General features: G+C 41.9%; 3 protein-coding genes across 5 annotated transcripts in view; 1 reads left to right on the forward strand and 2 right to left on the reverse strand.

Moving 5' to 3' along the window:
* The window catches only part of zfyve26 (zinc finger, FYVE domain containing 26), a 36,998-nt gene extending 22,553 nt beyond the window's left edge, over window positions 1–14,445 (reverse strand). Inside the window, exons 1-16 of one of the 3 annotated variants that reach the window (XM_079528737.1) lie at window positions 14,337–14,445; window positions 13,174–13,460; window positions 12,652–12,727; window positions 12,016–12,102; window positions 11,545–11,688; window positions 10,699–11,047; window positions 9,794–9,918; window positions 8,695–8,859; window positions 8,082–8,170; window positions 7,607–7,758; window positions 7,048–7,260; window positions 5,798–6,418; window positions 4,799–4,966; window positions 2,951–3,099; window positions 2,000–2,243; window positions 900–1,163 (exon numbers count right to left, since the gene is read on the reverse strand). In XM_079528737.1, coding sequence (XP_079384863.1) covers window positions 900–1,163; window positions 2,000–2,243; window positions 2,951–3,099; window positions 4,799–4,966; window positions 5,798–6,418; window positions 7,048–7,260; window positions 7,607–7,758; window positions 8,082–8,170; window positions 8,695–8,859; window positions 9,794–9,918; window positions 10,699–11,047; window positions 11,545–11,688; window positions 12,016–12,102; window positions 12,652–12,727; window positions 13,174–13,364 — 3,037 coding nt within the window. In that variant the 5' untranslated portion in view covers window positions 13,365–13,460; window positions 14,337–14,445. Of the gene's footprint in view, window positions 1–899; window positions 1,164–1,999; window positions 2,244–2,950; window positions 3,100–4,785; window positions 4,967–5,797; window positions 6,419–7,047; window positions 7,261–7,606; window positions 7,759–8,081; window positions 8,171–8,694; window positions 8,860–9,793; window positions 9,919–10,698; window positions 11,048–11,544; window positions 11,689–12,015; window positions 12,103–12,651; window positions 12,728–13,173; window positions 13,461–14,336 lie in introns of all 3 variants that reach the window. The other 2 variants (XM_079528735.1, XM_079528736.1) reach the window with 2 other exon arrangements.
* Window positions 14,446–15,873: 1,428 nt separating this feature from the next.
* Window positions 15,874–21,257, forward strand: LOC306942374 (galectin-related protein B). The gene is made up of 4 exons (XM_079528228.1): window positions 15,874–15,988; window positions 16,425–16,510; window positions 18,062–18,242; window positions 20,335–21,257. The coding sequence occupies exons 1-4, from the start codon at window positions 15,962–15,964 to the stop codon at window positions 20,476–20,478; spliced, it is 438 nt and encodes a 145-aa protein (XP_079384354.1). The 5' UTR covers window positions 15,874–15,961; the 3' UTR covers window positions 20,479–21,257.
* Window positions 21,258–21,871: 614 nt separating this feature from the next.
* On the reverse strand, window positions 21,872–26,115 carry plek2 (pleckstrin 2). Its single transcript, XM_079528004.1, has 9 exons — window positions 26,043–26,115; window positions 25,793–25,957; window positions 24,636–24,829; window positions 24,391–24,482; window positions 23,788–23,975; window positions 23,409–23,510; window positions 23,091–23,174; window positions 22,840–22,918; window positions 21,872–22,197 (listed from the first exon to the last, which is right to left on the reverse strand). Exons 1-9 carry the CDS (start codon window positions 26,094–26,096, stop codon window positions 22,070–22,072), a joined length of 1,086 nt encoding a protein of 361 aa, XP_079384130.1. The 5' UTR covers window positions 26,097–26,115; the 3' UTR covers window positions 21,872–22,069.
* Between the last annotated feature and the right edge of the window lie 614 nt (window positions 26,116–26,729).

Consider the following 26,729-nt stretch of genomic DNA (forward strand, 5'->3'; position numbering starts at 1 on the left):
CTGGATACACACCCCGTGCTTCCAGGCTGCTTGTGAACCCACACAACCCCTGGATACACACCCCGTGCTTCCAGCCCCTTGTGAACCCACACAACCCCTGGATACACACCCCGTGCTTCCAGCCCCTTGTGAACCCATACAACCCCTGGATACACACCCCGTGCTTCCAGCCCCTTGTGAACCCATACAACCCCTGGATACACACCCCGTGCTTCCAGCCCCTTGTGAACCCACACAACCCCTGGATACACACCCCGTGCTTCCTTGTGAACCCACACAACCCCTGGATACACACCCCGTGCTTCCAGCCCCTTGTGAACCCACACAACCCCTGGATACACACCCCGTGCTTCCAGGCTGCTTGTGAACCCACACAACCCCTGGATACACACCCCGTGCTTCCTTGTGAACCCACACAACCCCTGGATACACACCCCGTGCTTCCAGCCCCTTGTGAACCCATACAACCCCTGGATACACACCCCGTGCTTCCAGCCCCTTGTGAACCCACACAACCCCTGGATACACACCCCGTGCTTCCTTGTGAACCCACACAACCCCTGGATACACACCCCGTGCTTCCAGCCCCTTGTGAACCCACACAACCCATGGATACACACCCCGTGCTTCCAGGCTGCTTGTGAACCCACACAACCCCTGGATACACACCCCGTGCTTCCTTGTGAACCCACACAACCCCTGGATACACACCCCGTGCTTCCTTGTGAACCCACACAACCCCTGGATACACACCCCGTGCTTCCTTGTGAACCCACACAACCCCTGGATACACACCCCGTGCTTCCAGGCTGTGAGCCCCTTGTGAACCCACACAACCCCTGGATACACACCCCGTGCTTCCAGCCCCTTGTGAACCCACACAACCCCTGGATACACACCCCGTGCTTCCAGGCTGCCATTGAGCCTGCGCTCTGCCGTGTCAAGCAGCTGCCTGGAGGTCTTCCAGAGCTGGCAGTGGCAGCAGGCCAGGTCGAATGCAGCCATGGCTGTCGGGCTGAGCTCCTTCAGCAGGCTGTACAGGAGGCCAGAGGGGTCTGAACCACAGCGGCTCAACCAGTAGCCTTCTTCCAGTGAGGGTATGGGGTGGCCTGGTGTGCTGAGGAGCCTGTCTGCTATGTCTGAGATGGAGTAGAAGGCCATGCCTATAGAAGGATACAGTACAACAAGACCATATGAGTTCTACAGGACACCTACTGTAGCAAGAATTACATAAAAACAAATATACAGTATATAGACCCACTTACAGAAAGCCAACAGTAAGAAATCTACGGAGTCTGGGGTTTGAATGGATTTCATCTAATCAGAATCTAAAAGTGAATATGCATATTGAATCTGAATCCTTTCTAATCCCATATCAACATTTTGGGGATAAATTGTTCATGGACAGCGAGTGAGGAAAACTATTAATCTATGCATCTATGTGCACTGTGCAGCTTGCTTTTAGAACAACAGAAATTCAATCAAAGTTAAAATGCAGAGCAGACTTCAGATTTGGGGTGAAAAGATTCAATAAGAGATTTGTTTGATTGAAAATTGTATTCAAGGGAAGTACAGGTCAATACAAATCTGCTAACAGGATAAAACCTGAAAAAGCACTACGACTTGTTTACATAAGGGTCCTCCATTTTCAATTCATCAAAACATTTAAAGGCAAATATACACTATTACACTTCTATGCAAAAAACGAAATCATCATATACACAGTTAGAAAAAAGGAGAATGTGTACAGTATAGAAATAAGGTGTGGGGGCTTTTCCTTTTTTACAAGGGCCCTAGTTTCGAATTGCAGCCGCTCGTAATTGCTCTTTGAGAGCGGTTTTAAGGGGTCTAGGGATTCACATTTCTTAACAGCTGTTGGTAGGGAGTTTCACATTTTCGTGGCATAGTCAAGAGAGCTTATTGAATCTGAAAAGAGGACTTGGCTATTGAACCCGCAACCACTAGTGTAATGAGATCTCTGGCAAAAAACAGGTCATACCGGCTGCAGCTGCACTTCCAATGGCCTGCAGTGTAGAACGTCCACTGCTGCCCAGCCTGCTGCGTCCTGAAGCTGAAGCCACTGTGGACCCCAGGCCCTCTGAAGAGGATGAGGAATTAGACACAGACTTAGACTCCATCTTCTGCTCAACCCGTTCCAGCTCCGTTAGGACCTCCTTGTAGCGCTCCATGAACACCAGTTCCCCGCCACATGCAGACACCTCCAGACCGAACACCAGAGACACCTGGTAGATAGGAAGCAAGGAGATACTAAGAAGCTGAGCTTGTCAACAGGGCTGAGGGCACAACATGGAGTGCTCCTCCTGGGCTGGTTTTAAACTTTACAAGTTGTTCTCTTTGAAACTAATACAACAAATACAGTACACGCCTACTTCTTCCACTCAAGCACACCCATGCTCATGAGAGTGCAAGCGTGAGATTGGCATGCAAGAAATGAATTACGGCACAAATTGCCACTGTACCAGCGCACTTTTTTTTAACAAAGGTCCAAGTTGTGACTGCCCCAATTTGTGTTGGAATTTGTGTTGGAAGTTCCCTGACTTGATCATCTGACATAATGTATTCAAGTAGCATTTCCTGATGGATACTTACCACCGATCTGACATACACAACATTTGATTATGTTTTACAACAACCTTTTAGTTTATATTCACAATTTACTTCCTCTACAGCCAGACCTACAGTATCAATAAAAATGTGTATTCCACATGCTATGCAAGAAAACACACACACACACACACACACACACACACACACACACACACACACACACACACACACACACACACACACACACACACACACACACACACACACACACACACACACACACACACACACACACACACACACACACACACACACACACACACACACACACACACACACACACACACACACACACACACACACACACACACACACTCCTTACCTGATGTGCCTCCATGAAGTTTCCCCGTCGGATGCAGGACATGAGCAGTGACTCTGGAGGGGACAGCATGGCCGGGACGAGCCAAATGTGTGGACTGCCACATGGACACGTCTCCCTTTCCACACTCCGCCCAGCTCCTCCACTACCATCTGGGGGTCAGCAGACAAACATTTATCCTCAAGTGACTTAACCACAGAAACCATAGCGTCATACCAGTCAAAACACCTAATACATCTATAAGCTTCTCCTTTAAGAAATAAAAACTATTAAATATTCTTGACGATTAGGTGAATCAGGTGATCATTATTGTCTCCACCAGGCCGAAGGCATGGGGAGAGAGTATGTTTTGCACTCCGTCCGTGTGTGTGTGTGTGTGTGTGTGTGTGTGTGTGTGTGTGTGTGTGTGTGTGTGTGTGTGTGTGTGTGTGTGTGTGTGTGCGTGTGTGTGTGTGTGTCTGTGTACAGCTAATCTCCGGCACCGTTAACCCGGTCGATGCCAAATTTTGCACACACACTCCCTAAATGCCAACGATGAACCTCTGCCCCACATTTTCCAGAACGGCCTTTTATAGCGCCACCAGGAGGCCGACTTTTGTAAAACACATTTTTGGATATTACTCCTCCAGATTCTGTCCAAAAATCCTGCAAATCGTTACACAGTATCTCTATAGTCCTGTGTTCAAGACGGATCTGTTTGATATTTCATATTCCTTCCTAATTGGCCAACATTGGCTTTCAAAGTTTGCAGGATTGGCCGGTTTTGAACAAAAAGCCTCAAATCATGAACGCAGCGTGCAATTTACGTGAAATCTTTCACAGACTTTCATACTAGGCTGAGGAATATATCCCACCCTTTTCACATTGGCCTGTTATAGCGCCACCAACAGGTGGATTTTTGCAAAACACATTTTTGGAACAAAATGCCTCAAATCATCCAATTGCCATCCAAGGCGTAAGAAGAAATTGGCCTATTATAGCGCCACCAGGAGGCCACCACCTGACCTGCCCTGGTGGAGACCTGTGCCCCGAGGGGCACTTTATCTATTGCTTTTATTGGATTTCACGATCTCGTCTAAAAATTAAACTTACTGGCTTGATCAAAAAAAATTAAGCCAATGCCCTTGTATTCAGGACAATAAAATGAAAATGAGCAAATGTAAAATGATTTGAGTGAAATAGATACAGTAATCTTTGTAGGGAAACAATGCTAGCTAGACAAAGAGGGAGAGTAGGGGCAGTATTATGCGTGTCTAAAGTACCAGGTCTTATTACTTAACTTAAGACCTGGAGGCGTGATCAATGCCATTTGGCTATTCTGAGTGGCCAAACAGCATTGACCACGCCTCCAGGTCTTAAGTTAAGTAATTAGACCTGGTACTTAAGACACACATAATACTGCCCCAAGTCTCTTACCGTGGTAAGAAGCACATTGTTTTTTTAAATAAATCTAAATAATTGTGTTTGCATGTACATTCAGTGTTCAATGTTGCATGTGTGTTTGTGTACGTATTAGACCTTCAAATTAGATCTGGGTCACTAACAAATTGAAATTATTTCAGTTGCCTTGACAACGACTGCACTTAAGTGACTGATAGCCTGAAAGATCTGTATTAACAATTATAAAACTATTTGTATAACACATTTAATGATATAAAAGTGCTTTACAGAGCAATAAAGAAAGAAGAAAAGCAAAGGCAAAAAACAATATTAAAATAATAGCAGTGAATAAGGCAATACAGTGAGGACATGAATAACAAGGATTTTAACTGAGGCTCAACAACTACAGAACCTTTTGCATCATTGAATGTTTGCCCAATTTGTAGTTTGATGTAGACATTTCTGCGTTACCTGAGGTACTGGTGCTAACTTCTCCGTTGTGTCTCTCTGTGGAGCCTTGTTTCTGTGGCGCATGTCTCCCAGCTCTCTTCCTTCTCCTCAGGCTGGCGTGACTGCCGCTCTGCCCCAGAGGGGGAAAAGGTTGGCTGAAGGATGAGGTCTGAAGAGGCCTCTCTGGATCTGAGGATGTGGATAAATTGAGTTATTATCAGCAAGACTTAGAAACTGAGTGAGAGGGAACATGCTTGTTGATTGCTGAAGAACATACTACAGCTAAACAGAAGATGAAATTCAACACTACAACAATAACAACTAGGGGGGCAGGGGTGATTAGTTGCGGAAAGAAAGTCAAGGTGGGATTTGAGGGTTGCATGGCTAAGCTTTAATGTGGGGTTGGAATAGGCTGACGGAGATGGAGTGGCAACTGAGAAGCCCCATCACCTGAGGTTCTGGGGGATTATTTTCCACTCCAATAAATATTGGCTCTCAAGATTACATTTGTTAAAAGTCATCTATATTTATTATGTGACTGTCGAATACTAAATTTGTATTGGTCAGTCAAGCCAGTCTATATATATATTTCATATTTTGGGGGGGGATTTTAAGAGTGACAGGAAACAGGGAGTGAAATGCAGCAACGGCCGTCGGGCTGGAGAATCGAACACACAACTCACTGTCAGGCTGCAGTAGAGCCTATGTGGTACACGCCTTAAACACTAGGCCATCAGCACCCCAGCCTGTGATTTTCTGATTGCAGACTGCGGTTCTCAATAATAATGTTGTCTCCGTTCACATTGCTATGGAAGCAGCATTTCAAAATATAGATTTCTTTCACAAGTTGCCATGTACTAAGTGGGATAATGTTGAGTGAGACAGTCTTTATTGGAAAATAAACCACAAATGAAAGAGCTTTGTGTCCGCCACACTGTGTATTATCCCTTGCCCAGCCCTAATTGACCCATCAATAAAAGAGTACAGTGAATCTATACCATAAATTATTGACTCTCTCACCATTTCCACCACTATCCTGATTGGTGGTGATGATCTGCAGCCTCCAGTGAGCCTCGGCAGTGCGTTTGGTCAGCCTCTGCAGACGAGCCCCAAACGTCTCTGCTGTTACAGAACATCCCAGACTCTCTGCCACCTCTGCCTCGCCCGCCAACGCTCGTCCCTCCTCCTGTCCCTCCTGCTGCCCCACCACACACACTCCCTCCAGCCCTTCCTTCAGCAGCTTCAGAAACCCTTTCATGGCAGCCACATCCACCAGAAACCCCCTGCAGCCCCAAGTCAGGTGGCCCAGGTCCAGGTAGCCGTGTTCAGCTGCTGCCGAGAATGTCCCAGGCTGCCGCTGCTGTCGTGGCTGCTGCTCCCTCCTGTCGTCCCTGATTCCATCCTGTGTGGGTTTACTTCCGGATTCCACCGGATTCCAGGTTTCCGACGTGCCTTCTGTATGCGCAGTGCAGCCCGTGTTCGTGTTCCCTTCCCTCTGGTTCTGCTGAGGGATGAAGTCGGAGTCTGACAGGAAGAGGAGGGAGAAGATGTTCTCCAGGAGTTCCAGGCGGAACATGGCGGGAACCGCCTCCAGGTAGAGCTGGCACTCTGTCAGGAAGTGCTGAAACAGTGGATGGTAACCTGGGAGAAAACAATCAAATAGAGAAAACTAGTATAGAGCAGGTAGTACAATTAAACCAGCTTGAAATGAGGAAAAACATATTGAAACAGATCTGAATTATTGTTTTACAAAAAGTTTAGATAATATACTGTACTAGTAAAGAGATTTGTTTTAATTTATTTATACCACTTATATTTAATAAAGTAACTATTAAAAGGCCAATGTATACCTCAATGTGCGTAAGACAACTAGTTCAGAAAAGGATCTTTTTAAATAAAGTAACCAAAAGATAAACTAGAAAATGTGCTCAGTATATTGCATACCTATTCCATGAAAACAGCTTGTCCATAAAGTGTTGCAGTCTAATGCAACAAAGGGTCAATTCCATATTTTTAAAATAAAAGCAAGATAGAATTCATCATGATTTAAAATAGGTTTATATCAGTGTGTTGTATTTATTTTACTATGGGCAGTCTAGCATAATTATCTGTAGCATAAACAACCAGAAATGGCCAAGGCCCAAGGGGTTGACCGGGTAGCTCTGAGCCAAGTCCACAAGGTCCCCTTCCGAGAGGTAGACCACCTTTTGTTTTAAACTGACACCAAGCCCCATGAAACTATCTTGAAACATGGGAAAGAGCATCCATACGTTCTGAAGCAGCTGACAAGGTCTGGCTTTGGTCCCCTTCTGGTTCAGAGGGTTGGTGCTGCTGCTGCATAGCCTCACATTCAGTGCAGTTGGAGTATTGGTGTGCATTCACGCAGAGGGCGTAGAGGGCATACTTCATGGCACAGAAACCTTGAAACAGAACCACGTTCCTCTGTACAGCTGGGCTGGGGGTACTGATGGACTCTGTGTCCTCTGAAATTAAAGACAGATCCAGGTTAATTTACATGCAGGTTTTATTGTTTGCTTGAAATGCTACCAGAGAGAAACATTAAAATGATTAATGATTCTCAGTTCTCACTGTTTACCAGACATCAAATAAAGTTCAACTTTATCATCCCACCATGGTCACGTTGGTTGCAGCCAGGTATAAATGGATAATCAGAAATATTTTTCAACTTTTACAATAAACACACAACAATTTGTTTCTGTGATGTTGGTAAATAATTACGTGCGCACAATCACAATTGTTCCATGCAACAGAACAGAGTGTGGTAGATAACATAATGGACACCATACAGCAGATGTGGCAGACCCTCACCTGTTCCTGATGGTTTTGGCAGTTGTTGCAGTAGATCAAGGACCCTGGGCTCCTCAAACTGAGCCAGAGGGGTCAGGGAATGCAGAATGTACAGAGCAGAGTGATTGTCTAGAGTGTGAAGCTGTGCCAGCAACGCCTCCATGGAAATCTCTCTGAAAGGAGACATAAACAGTATAATGAAACAAGACATGGATGGGAGACATAAATCAGGATTCATGCTGCACGAAGCCGTACACACACACACACACACACACACACACACACACACACACACACACACACACACACACACACACACACACACACACACACACACACACACACACACACACACACACACACACACACACACACACACACACACACACACACACACACACACACACACACACACACACACACACACACACACACACACACACATCCAGTCCAAATGACGTCAAACTTCAAAAAGGAAAAAAAGAGAACAGCTTACGGATTATTGTTTTTACACCACTCAAGTATTCCAAGCTGAGAGGACAAAACATTGGCGAATTCCAGCAGAACTGAGTCATTAGCCGGCGCCTGAGAAGAGGGCAAGGAGGACCATGTTATTAAGCTCGGAATTCTCCTATGTACTGTAGTTTAGTCTCCAGTTGGAAAGTTATGCTGGGTTAATGTGAGTCATGTACAGTTTGTACAGTCATGTACCTTTTCTGTATTATGTTACTGCACCGGCTCATGCCATATTCTATTACTTCTACTGTATGTAATGTCGCCTATACTTGAAATATACAGTGATTTTCAATCTGATTATCAAAGGCTTGGTGCCACCTTATAAAAAATGTGAATGCTAAATATACAGTAGGACTTCTCTCTTAGATCATTCCACAGTACATATACTTACTGTATTATTTAGACATCACAGAAAACTACAATCATTTGCAAAAGTAAATATTAATTTGAGACGGTTTGTATTTTGGTCACAATAAACTAGAACATTTTCATTTTACCATCAAATGACGAGTAAAGGTGAAATAGAAAATTGTAAAACAGAACTGAACCAAAATATAGAGATGTTAGAAAAAAACTCTATAGGATGCCCTGACCTGCTCATGGTGAAGGATGTTTAGCAGGGTCTGAGCTGAGCTAAGGCTGCGACATTGAGTCCAACCCAGCAGCAGCAGAAGGCGACACAGTGGCTGGAACTCCAATCTCAGCATGTCTTTTAACCTGGAAAACTCCTCACGTTTTATCAAGTCCAGTCCAGTCACCTGGAAAGAGAAGAAAACCTGTTTCAAGGGGGATTCTGCTAGAAATTGAAAGGTTGAAATTGAAATTGTGAGGTTGTTATGAGAAGACATTAGATAGAGCTTTGATATAAACAGCAAAAGAGATTTGATGGGGTTGGGGTTCGTTTTTGAACATGCAACACACGTCATGAGTTTCATAACCATGAGATTCAAAAGGTCGGTAGTGTACGCAGGACATGCATAATGACTTGTTGAGCCAGCATGATGATGATACCCTTTATCCGTGGGGTTATTCTATGTTGTTTAAAAGGCTAAATGTCCGCCCACTGCTTTGCTCCTCAGTGTTTATTTAAAGCAATGACATCCAGGGTTCACAACGTTTTGTGAACCCTGACGACGCTTCATCAGACCTGATGAATGCCAATTGTGGCCAATCGTCATTTTTGTGTCCAGGACCAGCAAGGAACGGGATGTACGGATTGTGCGCAACCCACTTGCTTTGTACTTATTCTATGTTGTGACATGATGTGATGATTGTGATCAATATTGATGTGATAAAATCTAAATTGCCCTGCATAAACTGGTTGACAGGAAGTTATACGAGTTCCTGTGACTAAAGTTAGCATCCAGAATTGAGGAAGAACATTTACTCGTTTCCTATAGAAAATGCAAATGCAACACGAACATGAATATTTTATTTATAATTTATACTATCATACTTCTACCGTTCAGTGTTCTTACACTTAATGAAAGGATGTCCATCACGCTACTATTATAAATGTATGATTATATAAACATGAACTCAAATTCACACCCTATGTGAAGTACCGTAAGTGGTGAGTTTCATTGAGATATATATGAACGAGAGGAACAATATATTTTTAAGTGACGCTGCAGTCCCATTTGTAAATGTAAAGGCACTTATAGAAGTGGCTAGAAATCTGAAAATACTTACCACGACCTGTTCAAGGAAGTGCTTCCCACTGCTAAGGCACTCAAAATAGATGGTCTTCCAAGCGGAAGGACGATCACTGTGGCAACACAAGCTGAGCACTAGGTTCTCTGCTTCAGGAAGGACCACTAAGGATGGGTTGGGAATACATAAACAATAGGAAAGAGATTATGGCATGTAAAGAAGCATCAACATAATGCAACTTAGCTCAAAACGGGATTTGGAATTTGGGATTTTGTGTTGGTAAAAAAACAAACAAAAAAAAACATTTTGTATAACCTAAATACAATAAAAGAACACTGGGCTGTCACATGAAAAATGACTGAGTAAATGCAGCCCACAGAAGCAGAAGTGGTCTTCACTGACAGCAACACTGTCAGAGTAACATTGTTGTGAAACTACAGACTCAGACCACATCAGCTCAAAATGCAACACAAGAAAAGGAACTTAATTGCATGAAAGAGAGCCTCTGTTTTCCGCTTGATCATTAACACTGGTTTATTTACCACAGATAACAGCCCATAACACAGATTTGATTAGGCAGGGCTGCCTGAAGTGCAAAGGCCCTGGAGCTGTTTTGAGGTCAGCATTTTCTCAAAGGCACCTGAACAGTGATGGCAAGAACTGTGGGTATAATCCTACAGACAACATGCAGCTGGAAGACACTAGTTAGTGTTAGTGCCAGTGATTGAACCAACCGACAACCTTCCTTGGAGAACCTCTATATAGCATCACATTAATGACAGATTCACTAGGAATTTAACACTTCATGGCTGTCCCTCTGAATTAGCATCTGGTAAATGTCAACTGCAGCCTAAATTTTAAATGAAATTAGAAAATAATTGCATATAATTGCAATAATTGCATAGGTCACAGGGGGAAACAAAGACTGCAAATGCTGATCAAACCTTGGGTTTCAGGTGTGCTTTTCAGAAAATTGTCTCTCTGAAGCCGCAGAGCGGTGGTGCAGTACTGCGAGACCAGAGAGCTGCACTGAGGGCGCAGCAAGGCGCTCAGCACCCTCTCCTCCTTCAGAGGGCCATCTCTGGTTGCCCATAGCACCTCACACAATGTCTCAAAATGTCCCCCGCTTCTCTCAGTGCTCCATGGCATCACAGACAACACAGTGCATATCTCCTCCACCCACTCCTCCACCTTGTCAGGGTCCCTCTCTGGCTTTCCGACTTTCTCCAGCAGGTATTGGATGAACGTGTGCTGGAGGGTCTGGTCCCCTGTGCTGCCTCCCAACGTGTGACCCTGCAGAAAAACAACAAGATAATGCAGTATCTTAGTGTTCCTGAATAAAATAGAATAGAATAGAATAGAAGTATCACCAGTTAAAAGCGCCAAATGGAATGAACACAAAAAAGCCAAAGCTCGTTTCCATTGTGGCCCATAATTAAACATACAACATCAAACAGAATATGCAAACCACCAAACAAAAACAATAATAAATATGAATATAGACAGTTAAGAACAGTACATTGCAATGTTACGTTTATCACGTCCATGCGTATTTTAGATATGTATTATATATCTTTATGGGAATTTGCACAGTTTTGCATATTTTACATGTAGGCCTATTTCAAATTAGATTAGTGTATGAAATGTGCAATACACATAAAGGCTTGACTTGGCTTTAGCTCACTATCAGCCCCCAACATGAACAGTGTGTACAGCCTGCATGAAGTGCAACATAATATTATAGGTAGTAGATCTGTAGAATACGGTATGTTCATCAAATCATTCACTACCTGTAAGAACTGTGCCAGTGCATAAGCTAGTCTGGGCTTCTTCCTCTCCAGTAAATTCTGGAGGCAAGACTCAACGCAAGCATCTGTTGTCCTGGATGCTCCTTTTTGCTCACACTGGATGTCCAAGAAGGCCTGATGCAGCTCCTGGTGGAAGAGAATGTTTGCTTTTATTATACTCGGACCAGTCATAGAATAGAATTAAACAGAGCCATTCTGAGGTTACATAATTATTACATATGAACTTAACTTTATGATCCAATAAACCCTTTTCTTCACTATAAAACCACTGCCTGAACATTCTGTTTTTTCTATTCAGTGTGGTTGCCTTTACCACTTACGCCTGAATGTATACAAGCTGTCGCACAATTTTCCCCTATAATCACCCAAAATCTGGATGCAAGGTTTGAATGTGGTTATTGTAACATCTGCAGGTGATGTGATAATGATAACAGACCAGAACATTAAGCTAACCTTGAGAACAGCCTCTGGAACTTTCTCCTCACCCAACTCTTCCAGGAGCAGCATGAACTCAAGCTCTCGCTGGACCACAGGAGCAACCTACAGGATAATATCACAATCCAGTTCTTATGAATGGGCAGGTGATACCAGTGGGGACAGTGGTCCAGTGATCAACCAGTAATGTAATTAGTATGGTAACTTCATTTGTATTAGTAGTTTTTGGTGCAGAGCATTAAGGCACAGTGCTACACATACAATGGGCAGTAGTCTGTACTCTTATCACTCCACATGGGAACGAGAAGACATTAAGATCTCCCTACCAAGGAAATAGAGGGGAAGGATATTATGCAATGTTGTGGTGGTGAAAAGTGTGATCTGTCTTTAGTGTCCTGGAGACATTTTTTATCTCCATGAAGTTCTATGTGCATTTGACCTAGTTACTTGTGAAGCATTATAACCTGTATTCTACAAATGGTGCCATAAAAACAAAGATTGGTTTAACACGTGTTCATTCATTCATTCATGTAATTGTTGTTGAGTCTTGTGTTCATGTGGGGAACAATGCTCATATTCAAGGATGGCAAAATGGAGGAACATGGCCAGGACACAAATATAGTTAATATACAATTTATAATTTCATAAATGTACCTGCTCATTTGTCAATTTCTCCAGGACTTGAAGCCAAAACCAGGCCAGTTTGTGTGGACTGCCCACAGACTCCCATCTATCAAATTACCAATCACAGATATAGTAACTAAAATTACCACAGTAATTGCTAATTGCAATGTTATAATTATGTCTATCCTCATATTTGACTTATATGTGGGCTATAACCTTGAAGACAAAACATAATGGTTTAAAAACACATTTTAAATCAATACATACACCGGCATGTAATCACAAAACCATCAGATCAGGTATATTTATATTCACAACTCAATTGAATATTAAAAATCACACCTGTGTGAAGTGAGGGGCGCTGTTATCATCGTACATCATCATAATATAAAATAGACACTATGTCTATTTTCTCAGAGTCAGACTCTATGACACAACATTTTCCATTCATTGTCAATGGGAATTTAATGTTTATTTAATGTTTTAGTGTATGTTCACATACACTAAAATCTGGATATAGGAGGGGCTAGCACCCATCAAGCAGTTACTCACTTAAGAATGTAGGGATGGGACACAATGGCTTTGACAATGTCCCGTAGCTTTGCAGAGAGCCCTCCGGTTGAGCTGGCCAGCTGTGGCACACAGGCACTGGCCAGCTCCCACTCTCCATGTTGCAAGCAGCGTGTGAAGTACCCAAACAGCTCCTGGAGGGATGCCTCAGCCTCACATCCTACAGGATGCATGGCCACACTATCGTGACACTCCTGTGTTCACCGGTCACAGCAGCGTTATCCCCTTTACTACTGGGTAGTGAAAGAGTGCTCTTGAACTTCCCTCATCTGTAAAGAAAGAATAGCCGCTTCCAAAGTCAAACACTCAATAACAGAATGTATAGACAGAAAGATTGCCAATACCACAACACCTGTGGCTTTTTATGAAACAAAGTCTTAACAGAGACAAAGAGGATAATCCAAGCTATCCTTACAGGTGCAATATTGTTCAGTTTATCATTGTTTACCATCAGTTAGGACTTTTCCATTTCATGAATGGGCTGTGTCAATGGAAGGTACTTGCAACTTGGGTGCAGATGGGCATTTATAGCATTTAAGTAAGTTGCTACTGTTGCTTGCGGCTAAAGAAAGAATAACCTATTGTGTCCTCACAGACTGCTCAGTGTTTAACTCTGAGTTACAATTGGATGACACAGGATTGTATTGTGCTTCCTCAGTCCAGTTGGTACACTAAATAATATATTTCGCACAGGTGCAGGGTAGATTGGCATTCTCGTTTAAAGAGAAAATGTTAAGACAAAATCTTGAAAAGAAATTACGATATTATACAACACATTTCAAGTTATGTATCGGCATAAACCCCAAAATACCAAATTACTTTAGCAGACAAGCCATGCTTAGTTTACTTTGGAGATTGGAATGACTTGAAACGTAAATGAACGTTACTTTTATTAGGTACTCAGTAGTCTCTCTCAGTGAAGCAAAAAAACAATTTATCTTTGGCTCTAATGAGGTAAATACATGTCATATATATTCCATCCTTTCCTAAAGTGCATACACTAAAGTACATACAGATCTGACAGCTAGCATTGCTTCAGTACTTTGCTATTGTTAGCCAGACTAGAAGACATGACATAAACACGCTAGATAGAGTGGAAGCTCGACGTACATGAGATTTTAGCCATATTCAACAAAGTTACTTACTCATTTCAATGGATAGTTATTTATTTCTGACTCTATTTGTACATTCTCCAATCTCCTCCTCTTGTGCTTTCTCTTGATCTGTTATGCTAGGCGGCTGCAGGGGTGCCTCTGGTAACTTTTTGCCTTTGACATTATTTAAGAGACACTTCTTACAATAAATGTAACAATTGTATTGCTTAAAATATTCTAAAATAACGTTATTTGTGTTGCGTAGAGTTTATCTTTAGTGTTTTTAAAATTATTATCATCATTGTTAGTATTACTTTTCATTTCTAGGGGCAAAACAATTACACAATTCCTCGGTAAGGGCAACAAAAAATACCCTATGGAAACTAGACGCACGCTAAAGAGGGTCATGTGACAAAAGCAGCTGATTCCCCTGTGCTGGTTGGTGCAAAGGTTGAGAAGAGGGGGCGTTCCATCCAGACTGCATAATTTGCAGGATTATAAAACACAACTTTCATTTAGTTTCATTTAATCTCTTGTTTATTAAGCAAAGCACCTTTTTTGCAGTCCCTGTAGGCCTACTACAATCCAGATACCTACTACAATCACATCCAGAAAATGAAATATTAAAGAACAATGCAATATATTGTGTTGTGCTGATTTAAAACCAAAAACTAGGAGGCAAGTTGTCCTGACAAAAGCCATTTATTCTATAGTGCATTATTGTGTGGTTTTAAACCATGTTAAGAAAATGAAGTGATTCTCTAACAGAAATGCAGTTGTATATTTTGATTGCTTCAAACAGGTTAGGCCACTCAGTTGTTCTGCTAAATGAAACCACAGTCAATCCTTGAGTCTGGGGTGAGCACCAAAAACTAGGAGGCAAGTTGTCCTGACAAAAGCCATTTATTCTATAGTGCATTATTGTGTGGTTTTAAACCATGTTAAGAAAATGAAGTGATTCTCTAACAGAAATGCAGTTGTATATTTTGATTGCTTCAAACAGGTTAGTTCTGCTAAATGAAACCACAGTCAATCCTTGAGTCTGGGGTGAGCACACAATGCATTAGTGTGGCCAGTGGCCACAATGCATTATTTTATCAGACTCACATCTGAAAAGAATATAAATTTCAATGGTCAAACATGTTCTTAATATAGTGTATTGCTGCTGCACATGTACGTTACCACCAGTCGATAAAGTGCCACCATGGCCATGGCAACCATAGACATATGGCAACTATGTAGTAGGCTACTACTAGAGAACTTTTAGAGTAGTTTTTGTTTGTACAAGCCAGGTGCAGTGCGTGACTGAAGTGTTCTCACTTCTCCTCTCTTGGGACCAACTGGCATCTGTAGAGACTCATTATTTTTTTACATTTAAATTAAATTAAATCATATGTGTATGTGTCTCAGTATGACGCACACATAGGCACATACCTTTCCTTTGTATCCCATTACCCCCCCCCCCCCCCCCCCCCTCTCTCTCTCTCTCTCTCTCTCTCTCTCTCTCTCTCTCTCGCACTCACACACCCTGGCATCCTTTGTGCTAAATGTAGGAGCCTGTCTCTATGACAACGGACAGGCGGGGTTTGCCAGCTGGAGGCAGAGAATTAATCAACTCTCACTGGCATCCCGTACCGTACCAGTTCAGATAGAATATCCTCCCTGCACTGACTGGAATGGAAGAAAACGATAAGAAACAAAATGTATGTAAAACGATCTGCCATGATGCAGTTTTTTTCCCTTTGCATGTGAGCCTATATAGGACATAATGCATGGCTATAAATGGTTTAATTAGTACAGTTTTATCATGTCATCAATCACTGTTTAGGAAACAATAAAACACGTTTGTCGGCTCGATCGTTCAATGGCCGTTCACCTGTGGACGTTTCAAAGACGCAGCTGGCAGGTTTATTAGCAGCGTGAATAGTTGTAGACTTGTAGCCTGTAATGCAGGTAACAGACAGTGGCTACCAGGCCCCATGGCGCTTATTTATAGAATGATAACCTGCAATAATATAAAATACCGGTAGGCTAACGGTGGCTTGAAACTGCCACGTGCTTTGTGCCTACTCCATATGTGTGGATGCTGATGTTGCAGGTCCAATATGACATAAACGTTTATTTTCTATTGTTCTACAGGAGGAGTATATCGGAGAAATAAAAGGTGGGCTGCGGCCTTCAATGAAATTGGTTGTTATGGGAATTGTTGACCAAAAACCCCAGAGGTTAGTAGCCAACAGTAGTAGTAGTAGGCCTAGTATGGTCTTTGTATTGAGTTGTGCTTAAAATGTACTGTAATAATGCAAACTGTTAATAGTTATTTCAATCAATCAATCAATCAATCAATCAATCAATCAATCAATCAAACAAACACTATGTTTCATCTAATGTCATTGTGGTGTAAAGCTAGCCTGGCTAATAAGCCAGACTAATATCACACAACACAACGGCTGATTCGGTCTGGTTTATTAACCAGGCTAGTGTAAAGCAGATCTTTGTGCACCATTGCTTTCACCACCCTGCAGCTGCGGTCCCTGGTGCATGTTTGGGGAAAATACCTTTGCAAGAGCATTGCTTAATTATAGGCTAGCCTGTCAATGAGCGTGGGAGAGTTGCAAATCCCATGAAATCACAATAATCACAATGGAATTTCCCTGGGAGATAACATCATGTCTATTTATTCATTTGTTTATCAACTGTTTGACCATAATAACGACCTCTACAAAACACACACACACACACACACACACACACACACACACACACACACACACACACACACACACACACACACACACACACACACACACACACACAGTTAATTAAGGTTAGGTAAATTGGGTGGTATAGGTAGGCCAAGAGACCAGAAAAAACCTTTTATGGAGAAAATAGTATAGGCTACCATATGATTACTGTAGACATCATTGGTTGGAAACAATTGCCCTTCCACTGACAGCCAGACAGATCAATCAAGGGAGGCCTACTTATCTGTTTTGTCTTGTAGTAATTTAAAAAAAAATATCCGTTTGAGTAATTTAAACGGATTTGTCTGAAATGTTGTGGTAGAGATAATTCTTTCAATCAAAGCATGATGCTGGCCACCAACATTTTTCTTCCAAAGGGATATCAGCTGATGAAACATATCATGTGCAGATTGAGGCTACTAATAATGCAATGTAATGTGAATAAATACGTTTTGTAGTTTATGTCATGTTTTTCTTACGTGTATTGGCACAATTGTGCATAGACGAAATGGAAAGCAATAAATGCATAGAATTCAGTCTACCATAATTAATCACTTAATCTAATTTATTTTGCTATTCAGCCCCAGGCTTTCACTATAGTACTTGAAGATGTTGCATTGTAATGTTCACCATTTGCAATAAAATCCAGGAGATGTCACTGTTACTGCCTGAGCTTCTGTGTCGTAGCTTTTAGTCAGAGTTGAACTTGCATAACCAAGAGGTTTTGCAATTTTGCCAGATATTCAACATTGTGATTGTACTGGCCAGGTCCCAGGTGTGTCATGTGTGTGTGGTTACATTGAGAAATATCCAGGTGTGTGTGTGTGACTGTGTGACTGTGTGTGTGTGTGTGTGTGTGTGTGCGTGCGTGCGTGCGTGCGTGCGTGCGTGCGTGCGTGCGTGCGTGCGTGCGTGCGCGCGCAAGTATGTTTTTGTTTCTTACTTTCTTCCTCGGTTTGTCTGTCTGTCTGCTCAAGATCCATTTTGAGTTGAATTCTGCATCTGGTATCTAACCACTTTGTATTTGTCCAGCATTGAGGTGTCTGTATCCAGTGTCCCACAAGAGGAGCAGACAGAGGCAGATGTTGGTCTCCAAATGAAGGTCAGCTTCATGGACAAGGCCATCCAGCGCAACGCTCGCTTGGCAGGGAAATGGGGTCCCTCTGAAAATACCCTCTCCTTCTTCCCTTTTGCTGCTGGAGAATCCTTTAAGGTAAATGTGCACATGGTCCCTGGTGTGAGTACTAATTGTCTTCTTCTTGTGGTCATGTTCTGACCCCTGGCCTCATATGGATTGCCTTCAATACTGTATCGACGATCAAGGAATTTGCAGTCATTTGGCAATAGTTCTGGGACAAGCTAAACAAACAAATCTAAATGCACAAACAGTAAAGATACAGATATAGAAAAATACAACGCACATCCTCCATTATTTGGTGCTAAGCCACACTGTAAAAAACAGAAATTCTAGAATCAAGCCGGGGCTCGCAACTCACTTTTGAATGCTCCAAAAATACATTTCGACCGTCAGGTCTTAGATGATTTTTTTGCTGCTGTGTCGCTAAAATATTTTTGGAGCATTCAAAAGTGAGTTGCAAGCCCCCGCTTTGTTCTATTTTTAAATATCCCACATTCACCTTCCTTCTTTCTCTCTTACCTATAGGGCTGGGCAATGTGGACAAAATCAAATATTACTAAATTTTGGAATGCACTTCCCATTGCAATCAGAACCGCAGACTCACTCCCAATCTTCTGCCGTAATCTGAAAACCCACCTCTTCAGACTCCACTCCATCTTAGCCCGTAGCACTTGCCCTAGCCTCGACAACCTTACAGGCGTATGGAAAGGCTAAATTTATGTAATTTAGATTTAATCTAAATTTAGATTTAAAATTTTGAGTGGTGCAACCACTCCTATAGACAGCTACAGTATATGTGTCCCTGCCTGTGTGCCTGTGTCCCTGGCTGTGTCCGAGCACGAAAATAACTTTTGTTTGGTTTTCACAACCAAGTGTCACTGTTGCGCAGCCTAACACACACACACACACACACACACACACACACACACACACACACACACACACACACACACACACACACACACACACACACACACACACACACAAATTAACTGGATATATAATGAGTTGGGGTGTTACAGTACAGTACAGTGACAGTACAGTACAGTAGAGGGACCCCCTGGGGACTGGATGTTCCGGGGGCCCCCCACACGGTAACTCTGTCATTTCTTGAACATTTCGGACGCGGCGCGGCGCGCCGGAACCGGGCCGGCCCCCTGGCCGCGTTCCTGGGGGTCTGGATGTTCTGGGGACCCCCACACGGAGTTGCACCACTCACTTCACACGGTGTGATTTTTTAGATAACATTTTATATACACATTTTTATATACACATACGCATTCATTGTATAGATATTCCACTGTTAGACGGATGTTAAATTCTTAGCTTACTTATGATTCTTGATCATTATTTATTGTGACTGTAGGTCACAGTTGACTATGAAAACCTGCAAAACCTGTCAGTCAGTCTGTCCGTCCGTCACACCTCGTGACACGCTCCAAATATGGCCAATACAGAAGTCATTCCATATTTTCATCTGACCTCATCAAACCCTGTACACTCAAGACACTGCCCCTGCTGCCACTCTTAGATCTCCATATATGGAGCTGACCTGTTCTGACATTCCATACCGTATGTTGATCTGACCTCATCAAACCCTGTAGACTCAAGACACGCTCCATATATGGCAAGTATAGAATTCATTCCATATGTTGATCTGACCCCCCATGCCAAAGCGCCAGCGTCACCCAGCAGTCTGCCGTTACCCAGGCGGATGTGTGCACGCGACCTCGCCCTTTAGAGCGAGGTCGCTTCTTGCCCTCAGGGCGTATTACTGGTTTAACGTATTAGATGTATTATCATGTGTTGTTCTTGCTTACTGTAAATCGCTCTGGATTAAGAGCGTCTGCTAAATGAGTAAATTGTAAATTGTTACTATGTTTTTGATCAAATACCTCAATATAGATGTGCGTGACATCATCATCATACCCTTAACTCTCTCCTGTCTCTTCTCAGATGGAGATTGTTTGTGAGCACCAGCAGTTTAACTCTCTCCTGTCTCTTCTCAGATGGAGATTGTTTGTGAGCACCAGCAGTTAACTCTCTCCTGTCTCTTCTCAGATGGAGATTGTTTGTGAGCACCAGCAGTTTAACTCTCTCCTGTCTCTTCTCAGATGGAGATTGTTTGTGAGCACCAGCAGTTTAACTCTCTCCTGTCTCTTCTCAGATGGAGATTGTTTGTGAGCACCAGCAGTTTCGTATCTTAGTGGATGGTCAGCCCCTATGTGGTTTCACACATCGCTGCTTCCCGCTTGCATCTCTGACTGCTCTCAGAATCTTTGGAGATCTACAGCTCACAAAAGTGGCCTAAGGCCCAGATGGAAGATGAAGCGAAGAGTTTTTTGTTTAGGGACAATAGAATTAGAATAGTGCTACCTTAATTGTGTATAAATCAATCCATAATGAAGAAGTTTTCATAAATTACACCTGGCTTGTAATCATGTGTTAAGACAAAGTGCCTTCACTAGATTACCTGTTTAGAGATTTGAACATGTTGACTGAATCTGAATGTAACGGTCTTCTTGATGACTGATATCCATTGAGGACTGGGATCTGACCTGAATTTGCTTAATGCATACAATCTCCCCCCAAAGAGCACACTATAGTAGTACTGACTAGTACTACTTATTGTAAGAATAATAAGCGGGATCAATCTAGGCACATGGAAGACTTGAATGGGGGCAGCATGTTTTTCTGAAACAAGTTTATGTAATTAAAAAGACATTTAAAATGTCCTTTTAAATAATTTCTCTAAAAGTAAAATATGACAATGCTTGAAGCTGAATGTTTCTGAAATCAGAATAAGAATGTAATTCTTTTCCCTATGAAGTACTGTAACAGGTGTAATGTTCAACCAAGTATAGCCTACATTAGTGCATGCCCGTAATATAGTATGTTAAGTCCCACTTAATTTGACTTCAAAGGGATACAGACAAAAACAAAATAGCTTAAAGTGTCATTATAATGTAGTTTGCACTTTTGTTATTGTCATCCCAACACTGGGTTGTATACTTTTCTGACTACCATGGCACTTTTTATGTCAATGTTTCATAATGACTGTATTTCACTGCAATAAATCTTGTCATTTTTTTCAAGGTGTTTACATCTACTGGTCGATTAGCTCCTTAAATGTATTTACAAATCTTCAGCACTCAATGGTGCAGCAATTAGAACACAAAGTAACATACATCACTACAGCCTAAAAAGTCTCGAGAGGCTTTAGTCACATGTGACACATACTGTAATTATCTTTTCCCCAGGCCCCTACTCAAGCATTCCACATAATTATCTTTTCCCTGGCCCCATCTCAAGTATTCTATCAGTCTGGTGACTATATCAACAAAGACAAAATGCAAAGGGGAATTGACCATACTCGCGCAGTTTCTCTTACTTCATACTCGTGGGGACCCCTGTGAGTAAGCCTATGAAGTAAGACAACTATATCTTTGTGATAAAAGGTTAAAGAAAATTGCTCACTTGAGCAAAAGAGAGGCTGAATCACCAGCTGCTCACCATGAATCACATGGTCAACATAGTAACATGCTGACAAAAGAGGAGAGGCTTGCATCAGCTTGCTGAGTGGGTGTGTTCCCCTTTTCCAGGAGAGCTGCCAATCTGTATGAATGTGAAAAATACAACCTGGGGCCTTTGCTTGTACATACTTGTATTCAAGACTTGGTGTTTTGAGTAAAAAACAATGAAGCTCAATAAAGAAAACATCTTTAATAATGGAAAAAATACATAAATGACTACATGAATTTATATCCGAAATAGATTGCCATCAAATCAGATTTACTAATTTACTATTCAAATCTATTTCATTTGGATTGCATACTTTGCTATTGCTACAGTACAACATTCACAGAATGTATGAATTCTGTCCAAAACAGGTTTAAAACCTTTTAGGTCTGTTTTCTGATCGCATCTATCCAGTCCATCTTGTCCCGGTGGGTTGGGGCCTGGATGAAGTAATGTGTGTCTGACTGTGTGATGATTTTAAACAGGTTGCCTTGAATGTTGCCTTTCACTCCTGCATGGAGAAGATGGAGGGATAGTCAGTAAAGTATACCTGCATGAACCACTTAAACTCTCTAAAATGGCTGTTGAGTTACTTACGGTACTTTGACTGCTTTTTCCCCTCTACACTTAATTTCTTCACCAGAAATAGCTCAATGCTAGCAGACACATGAACATGAGTCTAAGGGACTTAATTCAACTAATGTTCCTTTGGGCCGTAAAAGTTCAAGAAGTCATTGTTGTAGTTCAATACCATGTCCTTTTCCGCACTTTAAAAAGAGAGAAGTCCGCACACAGGCTCAGCTCCACAGTGTTTTATTTATTTAAAACACTGACATTCAAAAACACAATGTTTCGGCCATAGTAGGCCTTCATCAGGTGACATCTCTTTTTGAATTGCATCTACCTTTTGTACAGCACCAGCGAGGGACTGGATGTGCGCAACCTACTTGTTTTTAAGCCCTTTTCTGCACTTTACAATGTTTATTTCATGTATAATATGTCATCTATCATGAGCAGGTGTTATATTTTCAGGCAGACAGAAAACTTCCCATTTATGAACAAACACAACCCTTGAGCATGAACTTAATTGCTCCAGGTGGCTCATTCCACCCCTCTTAAGGCTGCACCTATTATATGACCGAGGCTGACTCACCTGAGGGAACTCCATTATCATCCAGTGCTGAGACCAGACAGCCTCGCATACTGAAGCCGCCTACAGGGCTGACATCATCCTGAGAGGTGACATCATAAGACAGGAAACGGATGCGACAGAAAACAAACACATTGTTCACAGACAGTAGCACAAACAAATGGGTCATTTATCACATGACAGAAGTTAAGATGATGATGATAATATTGAGTAATAACTATTATTATTAACTATGAAGTGATTTGTGTGCTCACCCTGCTGGGATCATAGTAGTGGAGGAAGGCAGGCTCTGAACGCAAGACAAAGAGTCGCACCTTCCAATTCTTTCTCTTGTGTCCCTAAATTCGGGATTGAGCCACATATAGCAAAATACTTGTAAATACATACAGCATGCTAAGCTATAAAATAATACAATATATTTTCTGGATAGATTTGTCAGTTGAGATAAAATACTGTACCGATTACAACCATGGCTTTATCAAAGTGATGAGTTAAGCAGGATTATGGTGGGAAGCAGGGAAGGACTGAATGTGATGTCCTACATTGTAACTTGTACACTAGCTTGAACGTACCTGTTTTAACAGATAGCCCCTTCTCATCACTTTCCCACTGAGCTCGACAGCTGACAGAGACGTCTCTGCCTTCACACTTCCTCTTTTCGTAAAGCTCTCCGACTGTGAGAAAACATGAACAACGAAGCAATGAACAGGTAGTAGAACCAAACAGTACTGTAAGTGTTATGTAGAACCTCCAAACAGTACTGTAAGTGTGGCCCTTAATGGATTGAGGGATCAACTTTATTAGGAGATAAAGTACTTTCCCGACTGACTGTTGCCATACAGACTTCTCACTACTCACCACAAATTCAACATGATGGACACACTGCCCCCATGAAACTCTCCACTCAGTACAGATACAGTCAAAACAATTAGGTGGACCGCTGGTACTCACAAAGCTGTAAAGTGCAGTGGAGTCATCCATGAACTGTTCTATGAGTCCCGCACTGCGGATGGCATCTAGACTCCTCAGTCCTATAGGCCGTAAAAAGCCTTCCTCCAGCAGGGCCGAGGCCAGGGTCACTGCCTCCACACGGGTCAGAACTAACTGCATAAATACTAGCCAGTCCACCACTGCTGAACCTGTATAAACATAGAGATATGAGCATGAGCATATGTATTATGCTGTACACATTAATTAACATGCATTTAGTCACATGCAGTTGAATGCACACATATACAGTAGATATGCATGTTCTCATGCACACACACATCGCATGCCTGCACACAAACCCATAGAGAGACAGAGTGAGCAAAACATCAGTGGCCTTATGAAAGATAGATCAGACTTATTGATCCCCGGTGGAAATTCAAGCATCACTGAGAGGAAGCGTAAAGATCACTCTCAATGCTGTTGAAGTAAAGTGTCAGTTTCAAATGCCAACATTTGCGGCCTATAAACGTAGTAGACAACATTTCATAACTTTCATTTAGGGCATTCAGTTGCGCCTCATGTGCAGATTGATGTGACTATATTTCTGTTTCTGTAGAAGCTTACCTAAGAAGCAGTTGCTGTAGGTGCTGCCTTGCTCCACGTGGTTGGTCAGCTTGATGCCACTGTGGATGTCATACATGGAGTCTACCACCTGACTGAGACACAGAGCAACCAGTTTTCGGTTTACATTTGCTGCAGGGACCATAGTGTCTCACAGTTGGAATAATAATAGATTATAATTATAACATTATAAGTAACTAAAATTAAGGAGTGCAAAGGTTAAAGACACAGTTGTTTGCATGGCTTACTTCAGACTGATGTTGTTGAACTGTAGTGATTTAGATTTGGTGGTCTCTGGTTGACTTGGGGGTCCTCCATCATCAGCCGTCCGGAGTTTCTCCACTGCATCAGTGATGGCTGCTGCCCACTCATCTCGTTTCTCCCGAGAACAAGACTCGAGGAAATGCTCCACAGAACTCTGTGTCTGCAGCTTAAATACCAGCTAGGGAATAGAAATGCCATCCAAGTGCCAAAATACATAAAAGAAATTAGAAGGAAAATGGCAGTTTGGAATAAATTGCATCTTGACGTTAGTATTTTAGTTATTATGCATAATGCATGTGCAATTATGTTTTCATAGATCTGCAACATTCAGGCAGTGAATTGTCTGAACAAGTGAGATAAGTAAAACATGACATTGTCAACGCCACACCTACAATTAATTGTTCACAAAGTAGTAAAATATCAACTGTAGTATTTGATGGCAAATCCAGATCCTTCTCTCTTACAATGAAAAGCGTACCATGTGAAAGCTCACAATATAGATTATTAAGTTACACGTAACAAGGGTTTTGAAGGTTTACTTGCAGCTTTACAAAATCCATATGCCTGCATGTGGATGCAGACAATTGTGTTGTTGTTGTAAATACACCAAAGCAGCAATGTCAAGTTCTTAACGATATTTCCTAACATGTATAATCATCAGCAAACATAAAGTGGATTTAATTGGTTCTTATTCTAAACTTTAGAATAATCATTTAATTCCAGTTTAAGGCATTGTGTCTATTTCTTGTCTCATTTACTTTACTTTACTTTATTTGTTTATTTAGACAGTACACCGCATATGAATGACCAATAGGGCTATGTATGTATCAAAGTAATTAAAGTACACTGGCAAAGAAGTTACATTCACAGTCCCCCCCCCCCCCCCCCACCCCCCAAAAAAAAGAAATTAAAGAAAAAAGCATAAAAACAAACAGACATCTATATATCTTTGTACTACATACTCACAGAGAATACATTCCAAATCTGACGATCATGCAAGGACTTTTGGTTTGGGGCATTAGTACCTTAATGTTTTACTTACTATGATGATACTATACACATTACACAATGAATATCAGCATAATTCCATAAGGTGGTAGCCTTACGGTATGTTAGTACATAACAGATGATGAGAACTCACCGGCCGATTATCATACTCCAGAAAAGGACAGGTAATCACACAGTTCTTCAACATGATTTTACCACGTTGGCAGGAGTCCCTCTTGCCACCTTCATATTTATAATACAGTAACTTGTCTGGCATCAGTACAAACCAGCGAGCCTTCCAGTTGTGTACAAGATGACCCTGTAAAAAATAAAGTAAAAGTAATTAGTCTATGTTAGATCAAATTATAGCCTAAATGTCCAATCATTGTCTTATTTCTTTTTACCCTTTTTACCAGGAATCCCTCTTTTAGAACAGTATTTTTCTGATCTGCGTCCATGCTGTTACACGTCTTCTTGCATACTACCTTATTTTCTGTTCTTACCTGCTGCTTTTGAAATGTCGTACTATAGATGTGTCATACCACATTCACAGTCACACCCACACACACACCTTGGTAGATCTTTCAATTGCCCTGCACAGTCACTTGAGGGCGCTCTTTGATTCGCTACACCAACAAGATAGGCCTACCCCATGAGATACCCATGTAGCCTACCTGCCCAAATACTTCCTTAATGTCAACGAAGTATACACCCACAACACCAGAGGGAGTTCAACAAACCATGTGCAACAAAGATTCTGCACAAATAAGGGACTAAATTAAATGTCACCAAAATGTGGAACGACCTACTAATAGTCATTAAGACAGATCTGAATCTCTTGACTCCTTCAAAACAGCTCTCAAAGGGCACCTATAGGCTATTGATTGATTGAAAACTTTATTGAAAATAAATTAAAAATGATAGACACAAGAAAGCCGTTAGGCTTGTTTCCGTTGTGGTCCTTTTGTGGAAAGGGGACATGGGGAGTAACAAAACAAAACAGACAAAAAAAAATACCTTTGTATTTTGCCCTGACCCTGTTCCCTTTGGGGAAGGGGGGCAGGAAACAAAGACATAACAAGAAACACAAA

Source organism: Electrona antarctica (assembly GCF_951216825.1).
Source record: "Electrona antarctica genome assembly, chromosome: 18".
NCBI classification, from domain to species: domain Eukaryota; kingdom Metazoa; phylum Chordata; class Actinopteri; order Myctophiformes; family Myctophidae; genus Electrona; species Electrona antarctica.

Bases quoted from the DNA above. Each gene is read 5' to 3' on its own strand.
- plek2 (XM_079528004.1), bottom strand. From the start codon at position 26,096: ATGGACGCAGATCAGAAAAATACTGTTCTAAAAGAGGGATTCCTGGTA. The intron at 23,511-23,787 runs GTGAGTACCAGC...GTTTTCTCACAG, and splicing joins CCACTGCACTTTACAGCTTT to TCGGAGAGCTTTACGAAAAG. The intron at 22,919-23,090 runs GTGAGCACACAA...GTCACCTCTCAG, and splicing joins ACTACTATGATCCCAGCAGG to GATGATGTCAGCCCTGTAGG.
- LOC306942374 (XM_079528228.1), top strand. From the start codon at position 15,962: ATGGAAGAAAACGATAAGAAACAAAAT. The intron at 15,989-16,424 runs GTATGTAAAACG...ATTGTTCTACAG, and splicing joins AAAACGATAAGAAACAAAAT to GAGGAGTATATCGGAGAAAT. The intron at 18,243-20,334 runs GTAAATGTGCAC...GTCTCTTCTCAG, and splicing joins CTGCTGGAGAATCCTTTAAG to ATGGAGATTGTTTGTGAGCA.